General features: G+C 41.1%; 1 protein-coding gene across 1 annotated transcript in view; it reads left to right on the top strand.

Moving 5' to 3' along the window:
* The window catches only part of LOC140205940 (cystathionine gamma-lyase-like), a 53,456-nt gene that overhangs the window by 10,609 nt on the left and 16,541 nt on the right, over window positions 1-26,306 (top strand). The window contains exons 2-6 of the mRNA XM_072273835.1: window positions 10,182-10,263; window positions 17,210-17,305; window positions 18,402-18,511; window positions 21,860-21,991; window positions 23,757-23,814. Coding sequence (XP_072129936.1) covers window positions 10,182-10,263; window positions 17,210-17,305; window positions 18,402-18,511; window positions 21,860-21,991; window positions 23,757-23,814 — 478 coding nt within the window. The remainder of the gene's footprint in view (window positions 1-10,181; window positions 10,264-17,209; window positions 17,306-18,401; window positions 18,512-21,859; window positions 21,992-23,756; window positions 23,815-26,306) is intronic.

Here is a 26,306-nt window from a genome sequence, read left to right as displayed (position 1 = left end):
TGGAGTGCCAACACAGAGGCTGTGTACAGGAAGGGCCGGAGTCGCCTCTATTTCCTGTGGAGACTGAGGTCCTTTGGAGTATGCAGGTCTCTCCTTCACATGTTCTACCAGTCTGTTGTCTCCATGCGTTGGTGTGCTAGGGTAATGGCATCAACACGGCTGATGCCAACAGGCTCAATAAACTGATTAGAAAGGCTGCCTCTGTTACAAGAGTCAATCTGGACACATTGGAGGCTGTGGTAGAACAAAGGAATCTACGGAAAATCCTGCCAATTCTGGAAAATGTTTTTCATCCTCTACATGCCACCTTGGCTGAACAGAGGAGCACTTTTAGTAACAAACTAAGACAACTGTGCTGCTCCAGAGAGCGCTGTTAAAGGCTGTGCCTCAGCCATTAGGCTCTATAATGAGCTAATCTATAGCCGGGGAAGAGATTACCCTCTTCTGTTGGACTGTTAGTGGTAACTTATTTTTATTCTTTCTACTTCTCTTCTAATATTTATGTCTGTGCACTTGTATTGCTACTGTGACACTGTAATTTCCTTTGGGATCAATAAAGTATCTATCGACCCATCACTTTTGAACAATTAATTTATAACTCTCTTTGTCTAGTCATAGTCATAGTCATACTTTATTGATCCTGGGGAAATTGATTTTCGTTACAGTTGCACCATAAATGCAGCATCTCCAAGTTTGCGAATGACACGAAGCTGGGTGGCAGTGTTAGCTGTGAGGAGGATGCTAAGAGGATGCAGAGTGACTTGGATAGGTTGGGTGAGTGGGCAAATTCATGGCAGATGCAATTTAATGTGGATAAATGTGAAGTTATCCACTTTGGTAGCAAAAATAGGAAAACAGATTATTATCTGAATGGTGGCCGATTAGGAAAAGGGGAGGTGCAACGAGACCTGGGTGTCATTATACACCAGTCATTGAAAGTGGGCATGCAGGTACAGCAGGCGGTGAAAAAGGCAAATGGTATGCTGGCGAGAGGATTTGAGTACAGGAGCAGGGAGGTACTACTGCAGTTGTACAAGGCCTTGGTGAGACCACACCTGGAGTATTGTGTGCAGTTTTGGTCCCCTAATCTGAGGAAAGACATCCTTGCCATAGAGGGAGTACAAATAAGGTTCACCAGATTGATTCCTGGGATGGCAGGACTTTCATATGAAGAAAGACTGGATGAACTGGGCTTGTACTCGTTGGAATTTAGAAGATTGAAGGGGGATCTGATTGAAACGTATAAAATCCTAAAGGGATTGGACAGGCTAGATGCAGGAAGATTGTTCCCGATGTTGGGGAAGTCCAGAACAAGGGGTCACAGTTTGAGGATAAAGGGGAAGCCTTTTAGGACCGAGATTAGGAAAAACTTCTTCACTCAGAGAGTGGTGAATCTGTGGAATTCTCTGCCACAGGAAGCAGTTGAGGCCAGTTCATTGGCTATATTTAAGAGGGAGTTAGATATGGCCCTTGTGGCTACGGGGATCAGGGGGTATGGAGGGAAGGCTGGGGCGGGGTTCTGAGTTGGATGATCAGCCATGATCATAATAAATGGCGGTGCAGTCTTGAAGGGCCGAATGGCCTACTCCTGCACCTATTTTCTATGTTTCTATAAATAATAAATAGTAATAGAACCATAATAGTTAAATAGTAATATGTAAATTATGCCAGTAAATTATGAAATAAATCCAGGACCAGCCTATTGACTCAGGGTGTCTGACCCTCCAAGGGAGGAGTTGTAAAGTTTGATGGCCACAGACAGGAATGACTTCTTATGACACTCTGTGCTGTATCTCAGTGGAATGAATCTCTGGCTGAAACTCAAATTCTTCAATATTTTCCTCAAGATATACCTCAAATTCTTCAATATTTTCATGTGAATATGGTTTGATCATATTCTATTTAGAAATAAAATGACACCTGGCTGAGTTTATAGATAATTAATTTCAGGCATTATTAAGCAATCTACTGCAATGCCTTGCTGTAGTTTTGTCTTGAGATAGTTCTTTTTTCTGCCACTGCTTGTATAACCTAATTCTCCACTATTCATATCAGCAGCAATAGATAGTTTCCTACTGTGAAAGGTTCCCTTCCATGAAGAAACACACAATTACTCTGATTCACAACTTTGCGATTAAACTTGCATGTTGAGGATATATGCCCTTTATTGGCAGTTAAAAACATTTTGCAATTTGGATTGGTGTCGATTTGTGCTTATAGATTCTGTTCTGCAATTCAAACCTACACTAGTGCTCAGTGACTATAAACTACATTTATTTTTACATCTTGCATTAGACAATGTAGTGTTTTAGCATTGTTTTATGCAGTGACCCTGTTGATAGTGACATTTGCAAGCTGACTCAGCTCTTTTGTAAAATTCCATATGATTAATAACTACATTTTACTTTTCTCATTAATTAAAGTATAAATGTATCATGCAGCACTCAATATACAAAACAGAGCTGCCAATGTTGCAGTGCTGAGGCATGTCCTTCAGTGAAAAGTGGCAGCCTTCTCTGGCTTCCAGCTCTTTATTTCAAATCTGTGGTTCTCTATAATATCTGATGGTTTGGAATTGCAAATAAATTGACTTTCCATTTTTTCACTCAAGTGAACATTTTTTGGGGTGTCAGTGGCTCACTAATGTGGTCTATGTTTTGAAATCCATTTTGGTTAGAAGACTGTCTTTCTATACTTGTGTCACTGTGTGCTGGTGTATTCTCACTAATGCCCGCCGGTGGTGTAGTGGCATCAGAACAGGACTTCGAGGCGAATGGTCCAGAGTTTGAATCTGGCCAGCTCCTTGATTCCATCCGTGCAAGGTTGAGCGTCAAGCTAGCAACTTGGCCTAGTGAAAAATAGTCAAATGATACGAAAATGGCAAAAATGTCACCCAGTGGGCCACAAGGTGCAAAATAGGACAACAACAAATCTCACTATTATCTCTAATTTCCATTTGCCGTGTTTGCACCAGGTCCTACAGTCATACCACCACGTGCTCTGTTTGAACTTTTAAGAAGTATGAAGAACTTCTGGATTACACAGTGCTGGTTTATTGAACTAGTTCAACTGGGGCACGTATGGGATGCCACTGTACCAAGAGCAGTTAGTGTGATGTCATTACAGCTCAAGGTGTCGAAGTTCAGAGTTCAGTCTCGGTGTCTGCAGTAAGGAGTCTCTGTACATCCTCCCCGTGGAATGCATGGGTTTCCCCAGGTGCTCCAGTTTCCCCTCACAGTCTGAGGATGCGTCGGGTAGGTTAATTGGTCATTGTAAATTGTCCTGTGATTAGGTTAGGGTTATATTGGGGTTGTTAGAAGTAGCTGAAAGGACATGAGGGTCTATTCCATGCTGAATCTAAATAAATAAATAAATGCACTGCCACGAATAGACCAAAACATTTGTGTTAGGCCTGCAAACCAGAAAATATTTTTTATTTGACTATAAATTTGTGATTCATAAATTAAAGTCAGCATGCCAATTGATGTTTTCTATCACAGGGCAAATACAGTATTTTGGTGTACACTCATCAGTATTCGTGGGAATTGAAAAATATAAGCATGTTATCCGTCTTTCAGTACAAACTGCTTTAGTGTTGCTTTTTGGATCAAAGAAATGGGGTTTCAAGTCACCATCCAAAGAGATGTTTTGTTCAATGTTAGTTTTTTTTTGGATTATGCATTAAGTGTTAGAAAAGCTGAGTTGTAAAATAATTCTTAAATATTAACCAACATTTGGAACTGTTTCGTCCTCCTCCATAAAGCAAGCAACCACATTAACCTTCAGTTCTAACATTGAATTTAATCTAATTATTTCACCCCTATAACCTTCACAAATTCAATTTGTTTGGAGTCTTGAAACATGTAGAGTACAATTAACTTATTTTGAGTTGACTTGTGTAGCCTGTCTAACCTTGATGTTCTGTGATTGTAAGATTTGAAGTGGATTTGAAATGTAATTTGAGCTCAGTGTTTGTGCAGTAATTAATCTGCAGGTGAGGTTCATTGGGAAAGGAAACTATAGTTAGGAAGGGAGAATGAAAATTTTTCTTCATGATATATAGCTGACTTGCTAGTGCTTGTAAAATCTGAAGAGTCTTGGCAGAGTTAAATATGATAGAAAACACCGTCCACATTGATTCCAAGACAAAAATTTGAAATTCAGTAGAGATAATTTGTTTCAGAAGTTTATTGGAATGCTATATATGTCACATGGTACAGTGGAGCACAGAAACAGGTTCTTTCATACCCCAATGTTGATAACAAATTAAACTGTTGAACTTTATTCATTGTTACCTTGTTGGACCTCAAAGGACCTGTGTAATGTCCTGATCTGTGTGAACAGCGTGCAAGATGAGCTGTTCGTTGTATCTTGGTGTATGTGAGTTAATTAAATCAATTCTAATTTCTTGGTCCTTCTTTGAGTTTTAAAAAGGCCTACAACTCTTTTAATCCAATTTTATTTCACACCATATTTATTTTCTTCTGTCAACAGACTCCCTGTGGTATTTTTACTTTTAAGGAGTGTTCTTCAACATCTTAATCTGAGAATCAGACTGAGATAATTATCACTGACTTAAATGCCGTGAAATTTATTATTTTCCAGCAGCAGTTTGGTACCAAGATAGAAAATTATTATACAAAAATAAATAATGTAAAACAAATGAAGAAATGAGATGGTGTTTATGAGCCATTCAGAAATCTGTTAGCAGAGGGGAAGAAGCTGTTTTTGAATTATTGAGTCTTCTGGCTTCTGTACTCCTCCCCAGTGGTAGTAATGAGAATTCATCTTCCACCTTATTACAGCAAGTTTTAGTCAACCAGTCTATCTATACATTAAGGTCTCCTATGATTACTATGCTACCCATGTCACATATACACCTCCTTTTCCAGTGTAAGATGGCGCTACCAAATACGTGCGACAGCTCACTGGTACATCGAAAGGCGAGACATTTGAGGAAAACGACACCTTTTCTGAAGTAAATTGTAGTAAATTATCATTGCAAACAATGAAGAGGCGAGTGAAGGCAAAGCTGATTGGAGGGATGAACCGTGCTGGTGCATTGCAAAGTTGAAGCGTGACCTGTTTGATATGGGGTCACAGATGGAGTTGGAGTGAGATTGTCTCAAAGTTAAAGCTCTCCTGTCTGCTCTGCCGCTTCAGCTACGCATTCATCTGCCCTAGTCTTTTTCAGTTTCTGTTGGTACCTGCACTGGAAGTAGTGTGATTACTACCACTGATGCCTTGCTTTTCTGAAGGCCTTGTAGATCTAAAGGCCTTATCACTGTCCATACTTGCATTGGTAGTTCTAACCAAATCAGGATTTCTAGCTGTTTATCTCTTAATTTTATGCTGCTGTGCAGAAGTTCGGTGATTTCTTGACCTTGACACCATAACAAATACCTCTCTTGGATTTGTGCCTACACCCACGGAGATTCTTGTCAAGTCATGCTTATTGATGAATATAGAAACCTAGAAACCAGATAACATTTCTCCAGACTAGGGTGTATAGTAACACACATAACACATGATAAATTATGAAGGTAAGGATAAAATCTACCGATGAATCTCACATAAGTAACAAACTAAAGTGCATTAATATTAAATATTGTAAAGTACGGAACAGAATAACCAGTGACACTAAATACAATGCGGCTGGGAGTTCAGAAGCCTAATAGCCTGGGGGAAGAAACTGTTTCTCATCCTGACTGGTTTTGTTTTTATGCATCAGAGTCTCCTGCCTGATGGTAGAAAGTCAAAGAGGATGCTGGATGGATGGGTGGAATCCTGAATAATACTTAAGGGCCCTGTGTATGCAGTGCTCCTGATAAACGTCCCCAATAGATTGTAGGAAGACCCCTATGATCCTCTCGGCTGTCCTCACAGTCCTCTGTCGAGACTTCTGATCCGATGCTCGACTGCTCCCATACCAGATGGAGTGCAGCTTGGCAGGAAGCTCTCATTGGTGCTCTCGTAAAACGCAGTTAAGATGGGGCGGGGGTGGGAGCCTTGCTTCCTCAATCTTCTTAGGAAGTGAAGCTGCTGCTGTGCCTTCTTGTTCAGGGAGGGGATATCAAAGGACCAGGTGAGGCCATCCGTGATGTGAACTCCAAGGAACTTGGCTTACTTAACTCTCTCTACGAAGGAGCAATGTATTCGCAGAGGGGGATATTTCATCTGTACCTTCATGAAGTTCATGATAATTTCCTTAGTCTTTTCCATGTTCGGGCTTGGGTTGTTCTTCTCACACCAACCCATCAGAGGCAACACTTCCTTTCTATTTCTCTAACAATTAGTTCTCTTGGTTACTACTGTTCTTTCGCTCTTCGTGTTTCCCTTCTGTTTAGTTCATGCACTTGTGATACCATACTCCCAGCCCAGGCCGCACTTCTCTGAGGAACCATCATTCCCAAGTGTGTTCAAAGGGACAATCTTTTAGAGAGTAACATTGACTTGGAGGATACCTTCACTATTTGCCTCGTCGTCCTCATCTACAAAGCATTCATCGTGCCTTCTCCACTGATGGGAGGATAGGAGTCTAAATTATCCTGCGCCCCGCCTCCGCACCCCGTGCACTGCTCAAGAAATTCTCAGCTTTGCTGATGTGCTACTGTAATTTCAGTCTCTGCTCCAGCTCCTGGTTTGCTCACAAGTGTGAAGAGAAGCCATTGTTTGAGGCAATAGTTCCAAACTGATTAAAAAAAGACAATTAATCTTGTAAGTGTGTAAACAAGAACAAGTTTGATTATAGGTTGCAATCAAAATGTCTACTTATAAAATTTGGGTAAACCAAGTGTGGGAGCTTGGGTTATGTGGCCGCTAGACTAAAGAAATTCAAACATTAAATTTTGGAGTAGACATGGTAACAGCAACATGTTTTTAAAAGTCACATTTAAATACAGTTGTCATCTACATCAGCCTATAAAATTTGTCAGTGTTGTGGGTTTCCGTTGTCTTGTGTTGCATGTGCATAACAATCCATGATTTAAGTATCAAAAGCTGAAGGCTGGTGGCAGTTCTTATCAGATCCATGGACAATGGTAAGTGAGTTTAAGTCAAAATCAAATTTATTGTATGCACAAGTACAGGTATGCACTAGAATAATGAAAAATTTACATGCAGCAGCATCACAGGCACGTAGCAGTAGAGACGCAACATTCATAAGGAAAACATAAATTAAGCATAAATTAAAAAGAATTTTAGAAAAAACACAAATAGAACAAAAAGAACTACATTATAATGCAAAGTAGTCATGGTGTTGCTATACCAAGGTTATAATTAGGGTTGAGCAGGTTAAAGAAAATGAATAGTTGAAGAGAAGTAACACACATCGAAGTTGCTGGTGAACGCAGCAGGCCAGGCAGCATCTCTAGGAAGAGGTACAGTCGACGTTTCAGGCCGAGACCCTTCGTCAGGACTAGTCTTCCTAGAGATGCTGCCTGGCCTGCTGCGTTCACCAGCAACTTCGATGTGTGTTGCTTGAATTTCCAGCATCTGCAGAATTCCTCATGTTTGAGTTGAAGAGAAGTAGCTGTTCTTGAAGCTAATGGCATGAGACTTCCAACTTCTAAACATCCTGCTAGATGGCAGCTGTGAAAAGATGGCATGGCCCAGATGGACAAACAGCAGTATTTCAATGAAGAACTCTCAATTTCTGAAACGCCATTTAAATGTTTATATAGAATTTGGTACTGAATTCAACTTGGTTTGCAGCCGAGTCTGTGGTACCCTAAAAAAAACTTGTAACCAAACACCTGACTATGATGTAGACATCACATGCAGTGCAAGCGGTATCTGTGCCACGATTATTAGGCGGCAGGAACATATTTTTCTGATTCGGCAAATGTACTGGTGAATCACCTGGTGCACTGGTTCTCAGCTTTGTTCTGCTCATGGCCCACTTGTAACTTCCATTTACCTCTGTGGCCCCCACCCTCCGTAGTCTCTGTTGCTAAAGGCTTTTTGGTCAACTGCTCTAAGTATTCTAATATTTATGACTTAATGGGTGATAGGTGTTATATGTTAAATATAATGTTACAGGTGTGTATGAAAAATAAAACTTTCAAAGCTCTGAATAGGGTACTTGGTTTGTAATATTTATAAAATATTCTTCCAACCAGCAATGGGAAAAACACTTCATATAATGTCTTTGGGTGCTTAGTAAATTCTTGCGACTGATGCAAACTAGCGCGTTTTTGAATATCTGGTTGCAACTTTGTTAAAGATGATCGAAGATCACCTCTTTTCACAACATCTAGAGGGTTATGAGGGGGGAGGGGTGGGTGTTCTTGCCTCTGCAGTTTCACTGTTTCTGTTTGATTTCCACCCCCCCCCCGCAGTAACTGCAGCCTTTATGTCACGATTTGCAAGTATTATAACACACGCGCGCGGGTCATTGCATGTTCAAACAGAATCAGCTTCCTGCTGCATAGTCACCGACTGGCCTTACTGTAGACAGCCCCACCCAATCTGCAGTTTGTGGTTTGGGGAGAATGTGGAGCAGGGTGCAAACGGTGATTTGTGCATGATTAAACAGGAGCAGAGATAACGATTGACTTGCTGCGCACAGACAGATAGATAGATAGACACACTCACTCACTCACACATACGCAGACTGAGCTGTTTTGTTGCCTCTTTTACATCATTTAGCATATTTTCCATCCATTTAATTCAGGGTTCCAATCAAATGACATATTTATTTATTTATTTTATTCCTTCCTTCCTTATTTATTCAGAAACACCTGTGAACCCAGTTTTTTTTCCCACTTGTGGCCTCTTTGAAAACAAGCGTGAGGCCCTGGGGTCCATATGGCCCATGTTGAGAACCACTGGCCTAGTGTATAGGATGTATTCCCAGAACATGAATTCTAACAGAACAGGGACCAAAAGAGCTCATTATAGCATTGCATAGAGAAGTGTTATTGACTATGCTTTTGTACTAGGAACCTGCCCTGCCTGTAGCTGTGCCAAGGAAGTGCAACAAAACTCTGCATTCCCTACTGCTGTGCTGGAAACATCGGCAGGAACCTTGTTGTGAGCCTTTGCCTCCCTTCTGCTGTGTGCTGCTCTTGCAGGAGGCTGGCTCAAATTTACTAATCTTTCTCTAGCCTGGTGTAGAGGGGCTGCTAGTGAAAGCTGGAGACATTGGGTTGGGTAAGTGGCATGACAACTTGACATAGAGCTAGGGCCAATGTCCAGCATGGTGAGTGTGGACCATTGGTGGAAACTGGAAGTAGCTGCTCCTTGTCCTGATAGATCACCAAAATCCCAAACTCTCTCTCATAACCTCCATTTGGAAGTACCGCGTCCCCTTCTCTTTAGCTGACTGTGCACTGCTTTCCAGCATTCAAACAGGTAATCAGATGGGGCAAGTGTCTTCAGCCCACAGCAGCACTCACTCAGCCCTCACAGGCAGCCTCTTTACTCTGACCTGTGGGGCAGTTTTATTGCTAGTTGAATACTGCTGGAGGTTCCTGGCATGGCCTCTTACTGTTCAGCCCGGCAGGTCTTTGGCGGCTCCTAGAGCGATCACAGTCCCCCACTGATTTTCCCTGCAACCTGTCAGTTCACGTTCCCGGCATTTTCCCACCCCTCCTGGCTTACTCTATCACCTACTTGCACGTTAGGAGTCAGATAGTTGCCCAGTCTGCAAGAGTTTGTGATGTGGAAGGGAACACACATGGTCACAGTGTGAACTCCACCCAGAGCACAGGAGGTCAGAATTGAACTGGGGTTCCTCGAGCTGGGAGGTAGCAGATGCACCACCATGTTGCTCAAACAGATGTTTTCTTTTGAGTACAGTGTTATGTACCTGTGAATGTTACCAAGAATACAATAACAGATCTACTCTGTGATAATAGTGTAAATTTGTAGGTGCTCCTCTTGCATATATTTTTAAAAAACCTTGCAGAGAGATAGAGGTAAATTACCCGTCACATTCAGAACCATGTCATGCAAGAGTCAGTTGCTGCAGAAGCGTTTATTTATTTTAAAAAAGCCTCAGAGGATAATGACTAGCAATGGTAGTGTTCACTGCATTTAGTCTAAAACAGTTGACAGAAAAGAACCTTTTGGTTTTGCTTTTGTTCCTATGTCAGAGGATTATGTTGCCTCATTTGCAGAGGCTTTATTTTGTGGAACTGTTGTACAGCTAAAGTGTCTGATTCTGGATTTCTCTACAGGGCTTTGAATATAGCCGCAGTGGAAATCCGACACGGAACTGCTTGGAGAAAGCTGTTGCAGCACTTGATGGAGCCAAGTACTGTAAGTCATAGTGTCGGTGTTTTTTTTTATTTTTTAGCATTGCCTAGATGGCAGGATATTAATGCACTAAAAGGCTGTTCAACCTATTTGTAGTTAACAAGGCTGACATTGTTCTCTATTTTGGTTTTATCATTTCTAAAATAACAATATGCCCATACCACAATAACATGTTGGATGGCAACTCATTAAGCAAATTAATGCACATATCTGGCAGAAATATGCGGACTGTGGCAAAAGCTACAATGTTTTGATGTTCCACTCTTTAGTTGAAAGGTAGGCTGAAGGGGCTCGTTCCAACATTTTCGAAGTCCTGCCTCTCCATGGGTCATACAGTGGCATGCAAAAGTTTGGGCACCCCTGGTCAAAATTTCTGTTACTGTGAATAGTTAAGCGAGTAAAAGATTACCTGATTTCCAAAAGGCATAAAGTTAAAGATGACACATTTCTTTAATATTTTAAGCAAGATTACTTTTTTATTTCCATCTTTACAGTTTCAAAACAACAAAAAAGGAAAAGGGCCCGATGCAAAAGTTTGGGCACCATACATGGTCAGTACTTAGTAACACCCCCTTTGACAAGTATCACAGCTTGTAAACACTTTCTGTAACCAGCTAAGAATCTTTCAATTTTTTGTTTGGAGGATTTTCACCCATTCTTCCATGCAAAAGGCTTCTAGTTCTGTGAGATTCTTGGGCTGTCTTTCATGCACTGCTCTTTTGAGCTCTATCCACAGATTTTCGATGATGTTTAGGTCGGGGGGGACCAAAACTTTCAGTTTGCGCCTCTTGAGGTAGGCCATTTTTTACAGACGGTGTGATGTTTGCTTCCAGAATTTGCTGGTATTGAATTGAATTCATTCTTCCCTCTACCAGTGAAATGTTCCCCGTGCCACTGGCTGCAACACAAGCCCAAAGCATGATCGATCCGCCCCCGTGCTTAACAGTTGGAGAGGTGTTCTTTTCCTGAAATTCTGTACCCTTTTTTCTCCAAACATACCTTTGCTCATTGCGGCCAAAAAGTTCTATTTTAACGACTTCAGTCCACAGCGCTTGTTTTCAAAATGCATCAGGCTTGTTTAGATGTTCCTTTGCAAACTTCTGACGCTGAATTTTGTGGTGAGGACGCAGGAAAGGTTTTCTTCTGATGACTCTTCCATGAAGGTCATATTTGTGCAGGTGTTGCTGCACAGTAGAACAGTGCACCACCACCCCAGAGTCTGCTAAATCTTCCTGAAGGTCTTTTGCAGTCAAACTGCGGTTTTGATTTGCCTTTCTAGCAATCCTACGAGCAGTTCTCTCAGGAAGTTTTCTTGGTCTTCCAGACCTCAACTTGACCTCCACCGTTGCTGTTAACTGCTGTTTATAATTACATTACGAACTGAGGAAACGGCTACCTGAAAACGCTTTGCTGTCTTCTTATAGCCTTCTGCTTTGTGGGCATCATTTATTTTAATTTTCAGAGTGCTAGGCAGCTGCTTAGAGGAGTGCATGGCTGCTGATTGTTTGAGGAGTCAGGGTATTTATGAAGCTTTGAAATTTCCATCACCTGGCCTTTCCTAACAGTGACTGTGAACAAGCCATAGCTCTAACAAGCTAATTAAGGTCTGAGACCTTGGTAAAAGTTATCTGAGAGTTCAGATCTCTTGGGGTGCCCAAACTTTTGCATGGTGCTCCTTTCCTTTTTTTCACTCTAAAATTGTACAAAAAAACCCACTAATCTTGCTTAAAATGTTGAAAAGAATGTTTCGTCTTTAACTTTATGACTTTTGGAGATCAGTTCATCTTCTACTCACTTAACTATTCACAGTAACAGAAATTTTGACCAGGGATGCCCAAACTTTTGCATGCCACTGTACAGCAGTTTTCTAGTAATTTTCCCACTTCATTTTCTCTAGAACCACATTTCACAATATCCTGTTTTTAATTAACTTTGGATGTTGGAGGCCCTCTCTGGACTCAGTATGCATTTCCACAGTTTGTTGTTTCCTTCATAACCAATCTTGCACGGCCATTGTGGAATTTCTGCAGCATTGTTATAGCCACCATCTGATTCAAACTATAGTTAGCCTTTCAGAGAAAAGGATACAAACTTTTCCAGCTCTAAGTAAATTAATTCCTATTAAACCTCAAAATAAGGCTAATGTCCATTGGTAAATTTAATCTTAGAAATGTACCAGTATATCTTGATCTATTTTGTCTTTGATCTTTTACCATTTCTGAACTTAAAAAAAAATTCTTGGACTGGCAGTTTTAAACTCCATTCTCTTGCATATGGAATAAAAGAGCTGTCAGTGGGGTTAATCAAGTTTATGGTTCCTTCTTTCCTGACAAAACCAGCCATGCAGGAAGAGCCATGCAGTTCAAAGTACGATGTGTCTCAGACTTGCTATAGCTGGATGTTGAGCTAGCTCTGAATAACTGTCCGTAGATTGCAGAGGTTAAACAGAACACATTCTTGGTTTGTATAGATTTTGGGCTTACAGAGCGTTGCAGTAATATTTTACAAAAAGGTAAATGGATACAGCACTCGGGGAAAGAAACTGCACATTTTATGCATTCCATTTAAAGAAAAGAACTGCATGTCTTTGCTTTGAAATGTTAACCAGACATCCCACTTCTCCCGGAGGTTCCGGGGGTCTCCTGCATATTGATAGCAGCTCCCTGACGCCTGCAAAATTATATACAATAACCCGGAAATCGATTTTTGAGGGAGGGAGGGAGAGAGGGAGAGGGAGAGGGAGAGAGAGAGAGAGAGAGAGAGAGAGAGAGAGAGAGAGAAGAAAAAAAATCAATCCTGATTGGTCTCTCTTTGTGCTAAGTAGACCTATCAGTTTTTTCTGTGGGCAGGCTTTACAGTCGACCTCTCTCTCTCTCTCTTTCATTGTCTACCAGTTCAATTTAGTGTCCTGCAGCGCCATGGCAGAGTGTTCCAAAAAAAGAAAATATAAAACGTACTTCACCCCAGACTATACTAAATTGTACCCCTGCCTAATAGGGGTCAAAAATAATGACAGTGTTGCTCGCTGCACTGTTTGCAACAGTGACTTTTCCATTTCCCATGGTGGGTTAAATGACTGTAAAAGACATGTTGAGGTGAGTTTAACAGGTGTCATTCATTCATTAGCATATCTAAAAAGCTCCCTGTAGACTTACAGTTGTAATAGAATAAAAAAAGACTCCATGATAATATAATATAATATAATGTAAGTACATATTTTAATGTCACATTTTCTGCATAAGACAATATAATAAGGATACACCTTATGCTTTTAGGGACCACAACATATTAGGGAGGTTAAGCGCAGGGAAGGCTGCTCAAGTATTTCACAGTTCTTTTCAGCACAAAACCAAAGTCTGACAGAGAAGGTCACTAGAGCTGAGGTGTACTTTACATTTTTCATCGTTCAGCATAACCTGCCATTCCAGGTGTGTAAACGCACAGGCAAGTTATTCAGGAAAATGTTTCCTGATTTAGAAATAGCAAAAAACTATGCCTGCTCATTAACCAAGACAGCAGCTATTGTGAACATGGCACTGCAACCTGAATGTTCAGAGGATCTGTACAAGTGCATCCGGAAAGAAAAAAGGTCATACAGTATTTTGGTTGACAAAAGCAACGATGATATGTGTGAGAAGGAATCTGCCATTTTAGCCAGGTACTATAATGAAACACAGGATAAGGTAACAGTTGGATTTGTAGACATGCCAGTGTGCAATGATGCCAAAGCTGAAAACATATTCGACTGCATTGCATCATCCATGCATGACAAAGGCCTTGAATGGTCTAATAGTGTAGGATTTAGCAGTGACGACTGCAATGTGATGATTTTCAAAAACAACTCTGTCTTATCAAGAGTGAAAGGACAGGCCCCTCATATTTACAGCGTTGGCTGTCCAAGTCACCTGGTCAACATTTGTGCCAAAACTGCTGCTAAGGAGCTCTCAGTGTCACCTGAAGAACTGCTCATTGACATCTACTACTACTTTGAGAAAAGTTCCAAATTAACCTAAAACAGTTTCAAGAGTTCTGCGATGTTGCCCAGTAGAGAGTACAAAAACATTGTCCTACACGCTGTCTTTCTTTAGGAAAAGGTTTGGACCATCTGCTCCACCAATGGCCAGTCTTTATTTCATATTTTGAGTCAAAGAGTGAGAATCAGAAGTCATCTCATATTCAGAAGAGGCTGAAAGACCCCCAAATGAAAATATACACATGCTTTCTCCATAATGTCACACAATGTTTTGACAAATTCAATTTGATTTTTCAGAACAAGGCACCTCTCCTCTTCAAGTTGGATCAGAGTGTAGAAGAGCTCCTGCATGACATAGCTAGCAGATTTATTGAGCCAAAGGTATTGAGAGAACAGAACATTCAGGAGATAGATGTGAGCAACCTTGAAATTCACTGCCCAGATGAAGAGCTTTTTACTGGGTACCTGGCAAGGAGGCAGTTGCTAAGCGAGGAAGCACGGAAGATCCCCCCACCCCCCATATAAGACAAAGCAGTTCTTCAAAGATGCCAGAGCGTTCTATGTCAGGTGCTTTCAAAAAATCTTGGAGAAGTTGCTAATGAGAGACCAAATCTTGAAAAATACAGAGAGCCAAGATGAGGTGAATCCAGACCAGATTTTGATTTTGACTTTGGCAGAGAGATTTCCAAATGTGATCAAGGCAGATGCAAGAGAACAGCTCCACTTGGAAGTCCTGGATTATGTCTCAACTAACCTTGAAGGACTGGTGCCAAGCTACAAAAGTTAGCCAGTTGATGAGTTCTGGGGGAAGCTGTCTACAGTAAAACCTGTGAGCACAGGGCAGTTGAGATTCAAAGAGCTCTGCCAGTTGATGAAGCTGCTTTTGGTGCTGCCAAATTCTAATTGTGATGTAGAAAGGGCATTCAGCATGGTGCGTCACATTAAGACAGAATTCAGAAGTCAGCTGTCTCACAAAACACTTGTGAATCTGACGTTGTCATGGTCCGGATTGGGGTCCCTTTAAATTTACCTTGTTTACATTACGATCTGGACCATTGACTCCCTGTTTCCCTTTGGTTCCCTGTTTTCCCGTGTCCCTCGGCTTTGGTGATTGGAGGCAATTTACTCTCAACTGAACCGGTAGTTTATAGTCTCTGGCTTTCAGCCGTTCGGTGCGAGAGCATCTGCAAAGTCATCAAAGTCACAGTGTGCCGATGTCATCTGGCCGGAACAAGCCTTGTCTCCGCCCGAAGCGAGTGCCGGTAATTCGCCTTTCCTCACCGGAGCAACCCTGTCCAGTTACCTCGACAAAGCGAGCCTGCAAAGTTTCCACACCGAGTTGGGTCCGTCAGTTAACCCACCGGAGGGAATCAAGAACCGCTGTATACTGTTCCCAGGCCGAGTCGAGAGCTCGCCACTACCCGGAGGCTCCAAGTCAAGTCCTGGCCCCGGCAGCATCCACGTACTGAGTCGAGTCCTGGCCCTGGCGGTCTGTGATTCCTGTCCTACCCCCCCCCCCCCATCTGAATCCCTTCTCTGCCCCTCTCGCCTCTAGCCCTCGTCTGCACTTCGGTCTAGTTCCATCACTGGAGCTAGATAGGTACTGTCTGGTGTTCTTTCGTGTTGGTCTTGTCTTGTCCTCGCCTCCATGGGGGTAAGTCTGGCCGTCTTGCCGTTGCCCCGTGGGGGATCATGTTTCCCAGCCCTATGTCCTGTACCCAAGAAGGGGGCCTGGCTCTCTGTTCTGTGTGTGAGTCCCGGTCCTATGTCCTGTACCCAAGGAGGGGTACCGACTCTGTGTTCTGTGTATGTGTCCATGGTTCCATGTACCTGCTCCCTGAGACTGAGGCTCCCATGTTCCTCCTCTCCCTAGCCCATGTCATGTCCTTGCCTGGTTCTGGGGTCCGAGCCCGAGGCAAGACCCAGGTACTGGGTCCTTGCTCAGTCTCTGGCTCGAAGTCCATACCCTAGCCTCTTCATGTCTCCTCTAGTTCTGGGATCCAATTCTGAGTCCAAGCCCAGACCCTTGTCCCAGCCTAGTAGGAGTCCTGAGCCCTTGTCCAATTCGCTACTCCTGCTCCTGCCTAGCTCTCCTGGTATCGAACAATAAACTAAATCTAAGTAACCTCACAAGATGTGTCTTGCATTTGGGTCCACCCTTGCTCCCATTGTGACAGTTGTCTTGCAAAATTAACAAATTCATTGACACAGACCGCTATGAGGTTGAGACTTCCAGCAAAATGCTCAAATCTTCCAAGCAAGCCACATCACATTACAAGGAAAGTTTGCAAAAGAAATAGAAAAAGCTATTTGCATTAGCATTGAGACTGCCAACAAAGTACTCAACAAGGAATATATATATACGTAAATATTTTCAATATGTGATCAAATAAATTGTTGTGTTCTTTCATAATCAAATGTCCTGTATACATGCACCCTTGAAGTTGACCAGGGTGGGGGGAGGTGATATGGGGTTGCCGGGGGGGGGGGGGGGTGCGGAGGTGGTGGTGCTACCTCCCTGAAATGAGTTTTTGCAGGGTGGGATGTCTGGTTAACTCTGTTTCTTTTCCAGCAGGAGTGCCCTGACTTCCTGAATATTCGCAGAAATTTTTTTTTCTATATTATAGTACTGTGCAAAAGTGTGGTGCAGGTGCAGGCACACCCATCCCTGAGACCTCAGGCAAGGTCATTTGATTACAAACAATTTGTTTATTATTCGTTACAGAATATCTCTGTTGTTTCCAGCGCTCTTCCCTCTCTCTCCTCCTTTCACAACCATGATTTCCCCTCTCCCTGCCCTCTTCACACTCTCAGTTCTCAATAGAGACCCATGTTAGGATCAGGTTTATCAGCACTCACACATGCCAGGAAATTTGTTGGGTTTTTTTGGCAGCAGTTTTCTTTTGCACAGTACGGTATATATTCCATTTTATTTGGCACAGTAATGTTTGGGCCTTTCTTTCTCTCTGATTGCAGGCTTGGCATTTGCATCTGGTCTGGCAACTACAATGACAATTGCGCACTTACTGAAGTCTGGTGATGGCATTATTTGCATGAATGATGTATACGGAGGTATACTTTGAATTTCATTTTCATTTATAAGAACATAATAATGTTTTATAAAGACCTGTTTAAACTACTTACATGTCAGAATTTGGTTAACAAGCAGCTAGAATGCTTGCCGGCTTTCTGACTGAGGTACCAAGAGAGTCTGTCAAGAATGTTTGTCCATGAATGTTGCTGATGTGTTTATGAATAAATATACTGATCAGATCTGACCCAGAGTCCTGAAGAAGGGTCTTGGCTCAAAACATCGTCAGTTTAATTATTTACATAGGTGCTGCCTGATCCACTGAGTTCCTCCAGCATTTTAGGATTAGGACCCTACTGTCTTTTTTAATGGAAAGAGCAGATATGTATACACAAACTCCTTTACAGACAGAGGGTGGATTTGGACCTGGTTACCTGTGCTGTAAAGTGTTGTGCTGATGACTATGTTACCATACCATCCTTTTCTGCCAAGTTGAGGCAAACCAAACACCCCTCCAGTTACTTGGTTGCTTTTTGGGAACCAGAGGGAAAACAGAAACCCCGGATACTACATGAAGCCTTTATTGCACATGTGCACACAATTTCCGATTTACCTCTGTCTCATTTAAATCCTTTTGACTGCCTTAGTAGGGAAATTGTCCAAATGCATGTTTGGACAGGGTTGGCTGATTAGGTATGTTTTGTCAGTTGAACTGGTTACTCAGTGAGTGGTGGTTTCTATTTCTCAAACAGGGACTATTTTGGCATTAAAACCTTCAATGTGAGCGCTACCATTATTATAAAGCAGATACATTTACGATACCATGTTGTGTCTTTTCATACACGTATATGCACAGCTGCATGGGTGCTTTGAGCAGTGCTTCCTACACTCATTATTGGAGTCCTCTTCTCTCTATTCCTTCACTTGAAGTTTAGTAGACATTTGGAGCACAAAAGATTATGCATGGCTTAAAATATTATGGTATCTGGGGACGTAGGATATGGCCTTTTGTTGTTATCCTTATGGTGTTTGAGAAATCGTGATCTGTATTGCCTTTAGTGTAAGGAGAGGTGCTCTAACAACAAAACATAGTATTATACAATATGTTTTTAAGATCTGGTTAATCTTGTATTTTAGGAACTAACAGGTACTTCAGTAAAGTTGCATCAGAAATGGGTTTGGAAACATCTCTCGTTGACTGCACATCATTGAAGTGCCTGAAGGAAGCAATTAAACCAAATACCAAGGTAGATGAATTTTGTGCAAGATTTAAAAAAAACACTTGTAGACTTTTTATCTGGTTCTTTCCATCTTGATTATTTTGTATAGCCATCCTAGTCAATTATTGTAACAGTGATCAGTTCACTTACCTTGTGCAATTTTCTTTGCGATAACTACAATGTGGAATGGTGCAATATCTTTAAAATAAGATTAATTCACAACTGGGAAAGATCGTCAGCGATTTTCCAAGATTAAAATTGATGCTTGAAATGTCATTTTGAAGGTGTGGATTGGCAGGCTGCCTGCTGGGATGACCTTTACAATCCTATACAAATCAAGGGACAGTTGAATAAAATTGGTTTGTAAACAAAAGTAAGGTGGCGTATTTTATTTTCCAGAAATACAAAACTGAGTTTCACTGAAAAATTAAATTTGTTCTTTCCTGTAGTTTCAGGAAGAATATAATGAGGGAGTCATAAGTTTTGACATTTCCTAGGAGGAATGTGTTTGATTGGATTGGTCTGTTTCTGGAAAATAGAAGAAATGAAAATAGACAAAATATACAAAAACCGAAAACTGTCAGGTCAACAGAAAAGATCATTGGCTACAGCCTACCAGCTCTGCGGTGCAGGTTTCCCCTGCTATCCGAAGGTACAGCGTTCCTATGAAATGGTTCGTAAACTGGAATGTCGTAAAGTGAAGAAGCAATTACCATTTATTAATATGGGAAAAAATTTTGAGCGTTCCCAGACCCAAAAAATAACCTACAAAATCATGCTAAATAACGCATAAAACCTAAAATAACAGTAACATATAGGAAGAGCAGGAGTGATATGATGAGCACACAGCCTATATAAAATAGAAATACTTTTCTGCAGCACTGTCTAGCACAGTGAAAATCTCACACAAGCGCTCGGCAAAAACACGGCGCAAGCGCTCTCCAGTAAACTTTAAGCTATGAAGCTGCCAAATCATACCAAATAATATAAAAGTACACAGCCTACATAAAGTAGAAATAATGTATGTACAGTGTAGTTTCACTTACCGGAATCAGGAAGACTCCAATAAATTGCAGTTTCGTCACAGTTAAACACTTATACGAATAACCACCTAACACAATCGGCAATCGCCTCTGATCTGGGCCGACATTTACATGCCAGGCGGCACCTAATTAATTAGCTCGTTTATTTTGGCTTTTTTCTTAAAGATGTGCTGGATGCGTTCTGACTACTGCACCACTGCATTCATCGCGGCAATGTATCGGTCCGCAGCCCAGAGATGGGGACAATTGCTTAAACTATGAAGCTGCCCTCGCCTCAGAAACCGATCAAACCACCCATGAGTACCTTTAAACTCCACTTTCATCACCATCGTCCAGTGCTTTCTGTTTCAGCTTAGTAAAAAAGACTGACTGATTTCTCCTTGTATAAGAAAACTTAACGGAACACCACGCTTTGTACACCCATCAATCCACTCAAGCAATAGACTTTCCATTTTATCCATTACTGGATGCTGACTAAGAGAGACCACTTTGCTACGAGCAGAACCAACAGTAACATCGGCAGCTTTCAAAGTTCTTTCTCTCTGCGTATAAATAGTGTGAATGGTGGATGCAGGCAAGTTCAACGCGCAGACAGTGTCCTTACTTCGTTCACCACAATCAAAACGCTTAATTATGTCTAGTTTTACGCTAAGTGTAACACCCTTACGGGCTTTTTTAGACTTTTCCGATACCTTAGAACTCATCTTGCTAACGGATACACAAAATAAATCGAGATAAAGCACGTGTTTAAGTAATGCCAGCTAGAATGCAGTTCCGGGGAGGAACTTGGCTGTTCGGGTGTGCGCTACCTTCTTTCACACGCTGCCTTTTTTCGTAACAGTGAAAACACCTTCTGTTAGTGAAAACAGGTAACTAATGTAGGTCTTTAATAACAGTGAGGTTTCGTAAAGCAAACGTTCGGAAAACGGGGGCCACCTGTACTTATATGTGTTCAGAACAAAGAAGCTGGTAGGAAAATTCATTGAGGACACTATCCACCCTGCAAACTTACTTTTTCAAAAGCTGCCTCCTAGAACATGCTATAGGGTTAATTAAAACAAAAACTTCATGACATCTTAAATTTTTCTTCCCCCAGGCAGTTAATCTGATCAACCATTCTAGTTAACCCCCTCACCCCCCAACTTTTCTGTTTATTACCCCTATCACTCGACTGCTCTATTAACACTTCATACCACTTTTTCTAGTGTTGTTTACTTTGTAAATACATGCTGGTATTTATGTATTTATACACCTTTTATCCTATTTCTGTACTTCAACATCTAACTTTATTTTTATATAATACTCTGTACTTTATAATTGTTGAATGATATTGTCTTCTGTTGCATGTTACACCCTGGCCAACACATCACTGCAAATTTGTAATACATGTAAATGTATGTAGCAGATAAAGTTCATTCTTGATTTTTGATCCTTACCCTAACCTTTCTCTGAACTCTTGAAATGATTATTTTGCAATATTCAAGGACTGGTAAATCAGAATCAGGTTTGTTATTGTAAGACCGTAAGACCATAAGACAGGAGCAGAATTAGGCCCATTCAACCAGTTAAGTCTGCTCCACTGTTCCATCATGGCTGATTTATATCTCCCTCAACCCCATTCTCCTGACTTCTCCCCGTAACCTTTGACACCCTTACTAATCAAGGTCTGATCAATGTCCACGTACCCAATGACTTGCCCTTCACAGTTGTCCATGGCAATGAATTCCACAGATTCACTACTCTCTGGCTAAAGAAATTGCTCTGTTCTAAATAGATGGTCCTCTTTTCAGAGGTGGTCCTAGACTATCCCACTATAGGAAACATCCTCTCTATATTATCACTGACATATCATGACATTTGTTGTTTTGCAGGCTGCAGAAGCGCTCTTTAGACTAAAGGAATGATAAATTTACAGACCCAAAGTACAAATGGGGAAATTTCTTTGAAAACCCATAGTGCTTTCATTGTAGATATGTAACAGTGCTTCCCATCTCCACTTTGAGGGTTTCCTTTTAATGTCCTCACATTGAATTAAACATACGGAGATGGCAATAAGATGGATGCACCAAATCTAAGACGAGATTTAAAAGGATGTAGGTTGGAAATGCGAAAATAAGTAATGATAAAATCCTTGGAATAAACTTCACCAAATACTCTTCTATTCATGAAAAATAGTCTTAATTTAAAAAAAAAACTGATAAAATTTCTCCACTAATCCATAGCTGTTCACTACTGGTGTCACAGAGAAAGTAGTTGTCTTTATTCTTTACCTTTCTCTAAAAAGCAGATTGAGGAAACCCCTATCTCTAAACTGTTATGGTTAATTTTACAGCTCGTCTGGATTGAGACTCCTACTAACCCAATGATGAGTGTTGTTGACATCAAAGCTTGTGCTGAAGTTGTACATGAGCATGGAGACATCATTATGGTGGTGGACAACACCTTCATGTCTGCCTATTTCCAGGTAATACGAATCATCTAAATTTCATTATTCTTTCACATTTACAGTATGGATACAATTTTCCTGAGTTATGTGTGACTTGTTTTGACTCTGCACATGGTCTCTGGCTTATCAGATTATAGTTAGGCAATTTTATTGAGCTATGCTATCCTGGATAGTTGAAGGATTTGCCAGAAATATAGACAATTGAACATCCTTCTATCTATGCAGTAACGTTTAAATGTTTGTTACACCAGCATATCCATACATTCCAGAAAGTTTTCAGCTATAAATGTTTGACAAACTGACTTCTACCTCATCAGGGCCACACAGTGGCTCTCAGATACCTTTGTTCACTTGCCCCAGAACCAGGACCTCACTGAGAAACATCAGGCCACCATCTCCCACATCATCACCAACCTCATCATCTCTGGAGATCTTCCCTCTACAGCCTCCAACTCTTTGTTCCCCAACCCTGCATTGCTTGTTTCTACCTCTAAACTAAGATCCACAAGCCTAACTGTCCCAGTAGACCCAGTATTTCTGCCTGCTCCTGCCCCCATCAAACTTGTGTCCTTGTATCTTGATTCCATTTTGCCCCGCTTGGTTCAGTCTTTTTCCTACCTGCATCAGTGACACTTCACACACTCAACAACTTCAACTTTCAGTTCCCCAACCCTGACCGCTTCATTTTCACCATAAACATCCAATCCGCGTACACTTCTATCCCACATCAAGGCTCTCCACTTTTATCTTGATAAGAGACCCAACTGATTCCCCAGCACCGCCATCTTCCTCTGATTGATACAACAGGTCCTCACCATAACAACTTCTCTTCAGCTTTATCTAGACCGAATGTGTAGCCATGGGCACTTGCATGGATCCCAGCCATGCATGCCTTTTCACTAGCTTTTCACAGATTTATATTTCTGAGGAAGCAACATTTTTGAAAAAAATTGTTCAATAACATCAAATACACAACAGTTGAGTTTGAGTATAATCTGCTGGAGGAACCCAGCAGGTTGAGCAGCAACTATAGAGAAGGGGTGAAAGAATTGCTGACATTTTGGATTGAAACTGGGCATTTGCCTCAGGACTTCAATTTTTTTTTAAGTAGAAGTAATTTTACATGAATCCTGTGAGTTTAAAGGGAGCATAGGGAACTGGGTCCTGGTGCGCTTAAAGGGAGGATGGCGAACTAGAAACTGAACCGTCTGGAATGCTAAATAATTGGAGAGCGAATTACTGGAGTTCAATAAGGTGATTGATAAAGCCTCTTTCTATGGATTGAGGTGCAGATATTAGTTTTGTTTTTGTTGATGTTTAACTGGACATGTATATGTGCATCTGATTTGACCTGGCTTATGGTTCTACTGGCCTGCAACTCCTGTATAAAGTAGCTATATTCCACCAAGGATGTCTGTCACCCAGAAAAAAGGTGTCTTCTTCAGGATGTGAAATGAAATGTTTTTCACAGGAAGGGGTGAGGAAAAAAAAACTCCTGTGCCACAGCTTCTAGTGTTTTGTTAGGTGTTTCACTTAGACTGGAGCAGCTTGTTAAAGTGGGTAGGGTAGGAAATACCAGGTTAATATGCTTGAGTAGGATCTTTAATATTTCCAGTTGTAGATTGTGAATGCAGTTTTAATATGTCAACATACATACCATCTATTTAACCATTGTTTTACAACAATTCTCAGTATTTTGGAAGACCATATTTGGTATTTCAGTTGATTTCATGGTCTAGTTAAGAAAATGTTTATTTTGATGATCTATCTCCTATTCCTTTAGCGTCCTTTGGCCCTTGGTGCTGACATCTGTATGTATTCTGCAACAAAGTATATGAATGGTGAGAGAATCTAGAATTTAAAACATTACGTTTGCATTTAATGTTGAGATCTGATGTCTGAAGATCTGCTCTAATTCTGAATTCAGAATTCTGAAATTCTGCTCTAATGTGGTGATTATTTGTGTTAATGGTTACAAACGTTAGAAGAGCTAGAATTTTAGCACCTTCAGACTCCAGTTGTCAAATCACTCATGGAGCTAGAATAATTAAGTGTTATTCAAAAGCTGCACATCTTCAGTTTTCCTGTGTTGCTGTAAATCTCTGCTTAGAATAGCAATTTTTAAGGCATTACTTTGCATAACAAATTTTAAATTTTCTTTTTCACTTTATTTTAAGCGCGGCGCCATTATTTAAAACTTTGTCTACCTGCACTGCTTTGTGACCATCAGACTTCTGTAGTCATGGTGGATACCAGCCTCTGTCTCTACTTTCTCTTTAGCAGTTTTATCACTAGTTCTCTTGATTTTTTTTCCTACCCTTTTAACTGATTTTTTTTTAAGATTGGTTGTTAGCTCTTATTGGTCCTGTTTTTTCCCCTCTACTTGATCAACTGCAATCCAAGGAACCTGATTAAAGTTGAAGTAGGAGCAGACTGTTCCGCCTCTGGTCCCTTCACAGCCATTCAGTATCTTTATTGCCGCTTTGTTGCTCGAAAGCAGTAATTCCTTGATTCCCTTAATAAATATACAGTACCTATTAAAAGTATTCACTCCCCTTGGAAGTTTTCAACATTGTTTTATTGTTTTATATCATTGAATCACAGTGCATTTAATTTGGCTTTTTTGACACCGATCAACAGAAAAAGACTCTTTTCTGTCAAAGTGAAACAGATCTCTACAAAGTGATCTAAATTAAATACAAATCTAAGACACAAAAAGATTGCCTAAGTATTCATACCCTTTAACATAACACACCAAATCGTCACTGGTGCAGCCAATTGGCTGGAGAAGTCACGTAATTAGTTAAATTGAGACCTGTTTTTGGAGACTTGTGTGCAGTCAAGGTGTTTCAATTGACTGTAGTAAAAATACATCTTTATCTGGAAGGTCCAACTGCTAGTGAGCCAGTATCCTGGCAAAAGTTACACCATGAAGACGAAAGGACACTCCAAGCAACTCCGTGAAAAGCACAAGTCAGGAGATAGATACAAGAAAATTTCCAAGTCATTGAATATCCCTTGGAATACAGTTAAGTGAGTCAATAAGAAATGGAAAGAATGTGGCACAACTGTAAATCTACCTAGAGCACGCAGTCCTCAAAAACTGAGTGACCGTGCATGAAGGGGATAGTGAGGGAGGCCACCAAGAGACCTATCACAACTCTGGAGGAGTTACAGCCTTCAGTGACTGAGATGGGAGAGACTGCCCGGTTGCTTCACCAGTCGCAGCTTTATGGGAGAGTGGCAAAGAGAAAGCCACTGTTGTGAAAAAAATACTCACGTGAAATCTTGGCTAGAGTTTGTCAGAAAGCACGTGGAGACTCTGAAGTCAGCTGGAAGAATGTTCTATGGTCTGATGAAAACAGAATTGAGCTTTTTGGCCATCAGACTAAATGCTATGTTTGGCATAAGCCAAACACTGCACATCATCAAAAACACACCATCCCTACCATGAAGCATGGTGGTGGCTGCATCATGCTGTGGGGATGCTTCACTGCAGCAGGCCCTGGAAGACTTGTGAAGGAAGAGGGTAAAATACAAGGAAATCTGGAGGAAAACCTGATGCAATCTACAAGAGAACTACAACTTGGGAGAAGATTTGTTTTCCAGCAAGACAGTGGCCTCAAGAATAAAGCTAAGGCTACACAAGGATGGCTTTAAAACAACAAAGTTAATGTCCTGGAGTGGCCATCCCATTGAGAATTTGTGGCTGGACTTGAAAAGGGCTGTTCACACATGATCGTCATGCAATCTGACAGAGCTTGAGCATTTTTGTCAAGAAGGGGAAAAATTGCAGTGTCCAGATGTGAAAAGCTGATAGAGACCAATCCACACAGACTCAAGGCTGTAATTGCTGCCAAAGGGGCATCTACTAAACACTGACCTGAAGTGGGTGAATATTTATGCAATCAATTATTGTGTTTTATATTTGTAATTAACTTAGATCAATCTGCTATTTTGAATATGCTTAGCAGCTGAGCCTCTGGTGAAATCTTGTATACAGATACAGATCTGGAGGCCAGGGAAGGATATACTTGCAGAATAGGAAATGCAGCAAAGAATCACCTGACTGGCTTCCTGGGAGAGCAAGTTTATCATACATAGAGTGAATATGTAGACTGGTATTATATTTGATGAGATTTCATCAGTGCTCCATTTAATCAGAGCAAGGTTTCCCAACCTTTTTTATGCCATGAACCAATACCATCAAGCATGGAATTCATGGACCCCAGGTTGGGAACCCCTGATAGAGTAAGATATACTCAAATCCGCTCAGAAAAAAAAGGCAAGCATACCGATTGTCTTCTCAAGTACCAGCTGCAGCTGCATTTTG

The sequence above is a fragment of the Mobula birostris genome, chromosome 12, assembly GCF_030028105.1.
Source record: "Mobula birostris isolate sMobBir1 chromosome 12, sMobBir1.hap1, whole genome shotgun sequence".
Lineage (NCBI taxonomy): Eukaryota > Metazoa > Chordata > Chondrichthyes > Myliobatiformes > Myliobatidae > Mobula > Mobula birostris.
Note: the sequence above shows the minus strand (reverse complement) of the source record. Positions and strands in the feature narration are given on the sequence as shown.